The sequence below is a fragment of the Procambarus clarkii genome, chromosome 30 (genome assembly GCF_040958095.1).
Source record: "Procambarus clarkii isolate CNS0578487 chromosome 30, FALCON_Pclarkii_2.0, whole genome shotgun sequence".
Taxonomy (NCBI): Eukaryota; Metazoa; Arthropoda; class Malacostraca; order Decapoda; family Cambaridae; genus Procambarus; species Procambarus clarkii.
This window is the reverse complement of record NC_091179.1, coordinates 22,858,191-22,865,426: the sequence shown is the minus strand read 5'-3', so window position 1 is coordinate 22,865,426 and position 7,236 is coordinate 22,858,191. Positions and strand designations below refer to the sequence as shown.

At 43.0% G+C, this 7,236-nt stretch overlaps 1 protein-coding gene across 1 annotated transcript; it reads left to right on the top strand.

The window, feature by feature from the left end:
* The first annotated feature begins 2,081 nt into the window (after window positions 1-2,081).
* LOC138369855 (uncharacterized) lies at window positions 2,082-6,807 on the top strand. Its single transcript, XM_069333598.1, has 2 exons — window positions 2,082-4,946; window positions 5,804-6,807. Exons 1-2 carry the CDS (start codon window positions 4,843-4,845, stop codon window positions 6,144-6,146), a joined length of 447 nt encoding a protein of 148 aa, XP_069189699.1. The 5' UTR covers window positions 2,082-4,842; the 3' UTR covers window positions 6,147-6,807.
* Window positions 6,808-7,236: the final 429 nt, after the last annotated feature.

Sequence of the window (7,236 nt, the reverse complement as noted above, 5' to 3'; positions counted from 1 at the left end):
GAACCCGTTCCTGTTACCCTTGGTTCTCTCTGGATCTGTCCTTATTGTTCCTCGCTTGGTTGTCATCCGGTTTGTGTCGTGATGAATCTCTCCATCCGACTCGTGACTTGTCTGTTATTCCTACCTTGCCGGTTGTTCGCCGAGGTGACCCATTGGAAGTTGTCTCTGCGGCTCTTTCTCCTGTTAGAGTCTGTTCTGGGTGGGAGGGGGGTTGTTGTAGGACAGGCCTGCCTAGAATAGGGGACATCGTCATTGTTCATCAGGAGCACTGAACGTAAGGGTTTTGGGGCCGCTGGCTTTTGTTGTGGCTGCACTTGTTCTGTGGCTTTTTAGACCTAGGGCTTCAGTGCATTAAGGCTTCTGTTGTAGTAAGCCTGCAGTGTACCTTCCTGAGAAGGTTCACTGCAGAAAACGGTACGGTACCTGTACCTTTGAGAAAAAACTTTCATACCTGTGTGACGTCTGTCCTGATTAGACTTCCGTCGTATCTTTAGAGGGTCCCTGGTTTCGGAGTTGTCTTTCGTCTGAAACCTTCCCATAAGGATGTACCTATTATTACCTGGTCCTAACCTCGTATTAGGAGGCGGGCTACGATGAGCTCGCACATTTGTCATATGCGAGGCTTTGAGAAGGAACGTGTCTCCATAGACTCTCTGGCCTGTTCAAAGTTAACTCGGTTTAGACAGTTGGCTAGGTCCTGGTAGGATTGGGAGACCTGCTGAAAAAATGGGAACCACCTTTAGGACAAAATATTCAGGGACTGTGTTTAGCCTCGCTGCCCGTTGGACAAACAAACAAACGTCAACTTGTCTTTTAGATATTCTATAGTTGTAAAAATTGGTTTTACCAGGGCTATAATTTCTACGTCCTCCTGTTGAAAAAAAATGTTAACCTCGTAGAGGTCAAATTTTTCCATTATCTTCTTTTTTATATATCACTCTCCTGGAGGAGGACCTCCGGATTTGGGGTGAAGGGCAGGTGTTAAAGTGCCGTCGACCTTGGTCCCGTCCATGCTCTCCTGTCTCTCCAGACTCCCTGGAGGGTGCCTTCAGGAAGTTGAGGTCTCTGTATTTGGGTAAGATCTCGAGTATTCCATACTCCCACTCCTCTTTGAATGTGCTTGGGAGATGATCCTTGAGAGCTTCCGTAATTGTTTCCGGGCGGGTCTCGGAAACGGTTAACTCGCCCTCCACTGGTCTCCTTGCTTTCGATGTCTCTTAGGATGTTTCACTTCAAAACGCATAAATCTTTCGCCTTTTTTTATACGAGAACAAGCTAGTATGTTACAATTGATGAATGCATCTAGGGATTGATTGATGATTGATGAAGATTAAGCCACCCAAGAGGTGGCACGGGCATGAATAGCCCGTAAGTGGTGGCCCTTTTGAGCCATTACCAGTATCAAGAGCTGATACTAGAGATCTGTGGAGGTGCGAATGCACCCTGCATGATGGGAGATGTCTCCCTTGACATCCCTCCCTTGTGTTAAGATGAAGATGAAGCCACCCAATAGGTGGCACGGGCATGAATTGGTAAGTGGTGGCCCTTTTGAGCCATCACCAGTATCAAGAGCTGATACTGGAGATCTGTGGAGGTGCAACTGCACCCTGCGTGACGGAAGATGTCTCCCGTGTTTTAAACAGATGAAGAAGATGAAGATGAAGCCACCCAAAAGGTGGCACGGGCATGAATAGCTCGTAAGTGGTGGCCCTTTCGAGCCATCACCAGTATTAAGAGCTGATACTGGAGATCTGTGGAGGTGCGAATGCACCCTGCGTGACGGGAGATGTCTCCCTTGTGAATGTGTTATGAAGATGAAGCCACCCAAAAGGTGGCACGGGCATGAATAGCTCGCAAGTGGTGGCCCTTTTGAGCCATTACCAGTATCAAGAGCTGATACTGGAGATCTGTGGAGGCGCGACTGCACCCTGCGTGACGGGAGATGTCTCCCGGACCAAGTGGTGACCAGATGGTGGCATCTAGGGAGGACGGCCGCTGCTTTAAACAGCCTAGTGTGAGGGGGTGGATAAATTCACAGGTGATTTGATGTTAACTGTTTTGTTTCTTCTTTTTTGCAGTTCGAGTGGGCGGCATCATTATTTTAGTGGGCGTGGGTTCCTTCATATGTTGGAAACTATGGAAACACTGGAGGAAAGAAGTGGGCAGCCCCACCACGCCGCCGCCCACGCCCACCGCTACACCACCAGCGCGCCGCCCTCAAGGCATCCTGACATCACTCCCGGAGGAGGATCTTGTGCAGGATCCAAACGAATTTGAAGACGAGGACCCAGCTTTCATCCAGGTAAAAGGAGGTTAAGAGGTGGGGAAGGGAAATAATTACTTATTTAATATCATAATTTGAGGTTTATACCTCGTCAAAAACCTCGCCAGAACTGGTTCATACATGGAGTATACCTAGAGTGAGCTCTGGTAATTCTTGTATTCCCCTTAAGCCCGATATCTCAAGATTGACTTGAGATATCTTGGTCCAACAGGCTATTGCTTGGAGCCGCCCGCAGGCCAACATGTCCACTACAACCCGCGGTTGGTTCGCCATCGCACTAATGTGAGTCCCAATGTGTCTGCAGGTGCTCTTACTAACTCAAGGCCATGCATTTGCTAGATAAGATTTTGACGATTTGTTAGCTAAACATTGACACAGAGATTGTGAGTTAACTCTTCTTAGGGGTAGATATCAGTAGCGGCTCAAAAGGTATGTGATTCATGAGAAGTCTGATTATGTCAATTGATAGAAAGACAGCCTGGGGGCATACCTCAGCAGAGAATTGCCCATGCCAGGAGGCAGCGGCCATGTTCCCTCTTTCCATTAGGCTCGCAGCGAGGTGCCGATATTCGTGGCGAGTTGGCTGTTGCATCGGAGGGTCGGGTAGCTCAGGTTTCGACCATCCGGCTCCATTAAGACTGTTCTCCATTGGTTCATTGGCTGAACTGCGGGGGTTCCCTTTGGTCGTTGCCTCTTTGGGGCTGGTCGCTTCGAGTGACCTCTTCTGCTGGTTCTCAGGGTTTGGATCTCCGTGCAGTTCATATTCGAAGTGTCGACGAGCGTGGACGAGCGACGCGACGGTGTGGTGTGATGTTTGCTCGTTTCCTTGGGAATTAACGGAGTTTTACCGCACTGTTCGGCTTTTGTTTAACCTTGAAGGGTCTGTTTTTTGTTACATTTCTGGGTACCTAATCTTGGTAAATAGTAGATAAGATAAACCTCCAATCACGGGGAGGGGGGGGGGGTGTTCATGGGCGTGGTCCCTGGTATCCTAAAGCCATTGACTATAGCCCTGGTCTAATGTATCGCATATCAGCCCGATAGCTCCAGGGAGCTTCCGAGGTTCACCCAGAAAATAGTTTCATTGCATTCAACGCTGTTATTTTCAGACAAGTTTTTGTTTTGTATCGGAGAATACCTGATAATATTAACTTAAAACTTAAAATACTAAAGTTGGAGTAAACAAATTATGGCAGCTATTGAAATTAAGAAATGTATCCCATATTAACCACCCGGTAACTACCTACATATTTATTTAATCCACTATCACCTCTGTTGCCTCCACCTCCTTCACTTCTTCCACTGTTATTTCCACCTAATCCAACAATACATCCATCTCCCTTACCACCACACCTCAACCCTGGCACCAGATTCGCGAAGCAGTTATGCAAATACTTACAAACGTGTACATCGTTCCTCAATCTTTGACGCCTTTGGTGACATTTATTAAACAGTTTACAAGCATGAAACCTAACCAATAGACTGTTATCATTATAAATAGCTTCCTGGTGCTTCACAGCTGATTAACCGTTTCATAATTGTAAAGCAAGCTGCCAAAGATTGAGAAGATGTACAGGTTCGTAAGTGCTTGCTTGCGTAAGTACTTCGTGAATCTGGCCCTTGATTACCACAGCTTCCCTGGTCATCTCTCCCACCCACCACTCCTCCCTAATACTCTAACCCAACACATTCTAACTGCCCACCCACACTCCCCCAACCCTGCTCAACACCCCACAACCAATATTCTGATCAATCACACACACCCTCTTTCTGTCATTGTCTCCCCATGAGTAAGTCCTTATCCAGTTTTCTAGTTCTACTACATTTATATTCCATTTCAGGAAGTGTTGTTACCAAAGTGGCGCCATGAGTAAGCACAAGGCAGCTACTGAGAGGCCCTTCCCGAAATCGGACGTTAAATGGAATGAAATGTCTTTCTGGTTGGCCCTCAATAGTGCCTTTATCCCTTCCCATTAGAGATTTTAGGGTTTAATGCTGGCAGCTGGCAAAGTTAAGCCAATTCCATCTATAACTTAAAAAAGAAATGTGATGAGAGCGTTAATAATTTTGAGATGTAGTAAAGAGGGACAGTGTGCATGCCAGGTATAAATGGCTTGGAGGCAGGGTATAAAGAGCTAGATTTCTCTCCTGCCGTAGTACTTGATAAGTGGTCACTTATCTATAAACATGTGTCAGACAAATTCTGGAATGTGGAACATTAACACAGGTTTTATCTCGTATACAAGAAAACAGTTGTAGAAAGTTCAGAGGAATTCCTCCAGACTTGTACCAGAGTTGAAAGGTACTGCAGTTATGAGGAATACATTAGTAAAGATATATAACCTCATCACTGAATGAGAGAAGAATAAGGGAGATATGGTCATAATATTTACGGAATAATGAATGAATGAGGCAAGTCTGGCATAGAGAAAGGGATACCTTCACTTAACTAGTTTTATTTAAAAAACTATGTAATAGTTATTTACACTACCATTATCTCCACCATTTTGTATACTGACCATGTTCATATTTTTTTAAAATACTCTTAGGATGACACGATGCCATCACTGGAGTGGGATTATGACGGTTTGCAACGGTATGCTGAAGATGGACCCGTGCAAGACGATCCACATGAAGTCTTCCCCTCTAACTCTTACAACAGGTATAACAAGAGGGTTTGTTGACAAAGTTGTATATGGTTCATTCATTTTATATCAAACTCTAGAACATCACCTCCTATCAGGATGAGAACTAAACTTTATTCGTAACAACTTATATACATCATTACAGTGATGGTTGGACGAAATGGGTGTATTATACCTTACCAGAGAGGTAGACGTCACAAGTCTTGTCTTCTGGTTGTACATTGTGTATGTAATTCTTAATGTTTAGTAATGCTTTATGGATCAGGCTAATAGTGGTCAGATGGTCGGTGATTGTGGGAATTGTGATAGTGTTTGTGTTAGAGTGTAACTGGTTCTTTTGCCCACCTTTACCTGTCACCCTTCCCAACTGTTACGTAGGATAGTATACCACTGCGCCAGGTTGGAGACTGGTGTCAGTTATGCCTATGTTTAAGCCGTTACTGATATGATTGATTCAATATTAGTTTGTTACCGAGTTGTTAACTGATTTGATAGTTGAGTTAGTTACTAAATGGAAAGCTGATTTGCTACTAGAGTTGACAGTTAAGTGATCACTGTTGTATGGGACTACTAGTCGTGTGTTGCTCTCTTCTTTCTGATGAAAGTATCAGCTTTAGTGTGCTGTAAATAATATATATAATATATATATTAGTTTTACGGTGACCTAGTTATATGCCCCAGTGAACTAGCGTTGTTGTAATCAGCCGTTTTTATTACTTCCCCTAGACTCTTGCTTGAAATTGGCCAGGCTTTGGTTGGCCAGCGATGCTGGGTTCATGAGGTCATGACAGCATGTTAGTTTTAATACTTTGAACACTACCTTTCCATTGGTTATTTGTTTTCATAGCACTTACTGATTTTTTTTATTTTACAGTCGGCAGCTGTTATCAGACGCATCTTTAGAGTTGAATTTGGAGGAAGAGCTTATGTTCTCCTCTGGACCACTGGCGGATGACTACTCTGGACTACCTGACCTCCACAAGGCATCACATTCTACTTCCTTCGGTTCACTTCCTCCTGACATGGGCAATTCTCTGCCCAGGTATGCTCCCAGGATGTCTTTCTATAAATTAACTGTGTCTGACTCATATAATGAATCGGATACACATTGGGAACCACTACTGATATCCACCCCTAAGAAGAGAGAAGATATCACAACTTCGATGTCGATGACTCTAATGAATCGTCAAATTAATGGGTCAAAATTAAGTTTTTGAACTCAACTGGACTGAATGCAGTATTCATCTGCATTACATGACTAGGAATATTGCTGCCTAGTATGGGTCTCTGCCAGGGCCTTTATCATCATCATGGGTGACGATTGCAGGAAGTGGTATTTATTGCAGCCGTTTTTTAATGGGTTAACTTCCACATTGACCAAAATACTCATACCTGTTCCTTCACATCTAAGACCAGTATCAAGACCAAACATTAAAGTCCTGCTGAAATGATGTGTTTACCTGTCATATACCTGATTGATATATCTGGTTGATGGGGTTCTGGGAGTTCTACTCCCCAAGCCCTGCCCGAGGCCAGACTTGATTTGTGAGAGTTTGGTCCACCAGGCTGTTGCTTGGAGCGCCCCGCAGGCCCATATACCTGGTGGTTTTGGTTTACTGTAATGTAATCTCGCATATTAAACAATAACAAACATATAAATGTATAATAATAACACAGTTGCTTAATTTAGAACCTGTACTTGTGGTAGATCTCGAACCCATTGTTGTGACGACTTATACTGAATTTTGTAACTAGCTCATCAAGATTGTAACTTGCTTAGCTAAATGAATTGTGGGGTTCAGTCCCTGAGCCCATTATGTGCCTCTGTAACCCTTTCCACTACCGCCCACAAGATGGGTATGGGGTGCATAATAAATGAACTAAACTAACTAATAACAACCATATATATATTAAATACATTGAAAATCATAGCCAAAATTTCTGGAAAACTTTTATTTTTGTTAAAGTAGGTAAAAATGTATGATTTTACATGCATACTAATTATATAAGATTGACTTACAACTACTTTAAAATGTTTTAGTTGATATTAGTTTAATGTAGTAATAATAAGTACGAGTAGAAATAAAAACTATAAAAAAACAAATAAGAGTAGAAATAAAACTATAAAAACTATAGAGAATAAAGTGTAAAAACCGAAATAAAACTATAAAAGAAATAAAACTGAAATAAGTAATAAATAAAACGTCTACCGTGTTCTGTTCAACCTAGCTTAAACTACTCTCTCCTTACCTAAACTAATTAACCTATCTTCCTCTAATATAAACTATAAAGTATTAATCAAAGAAA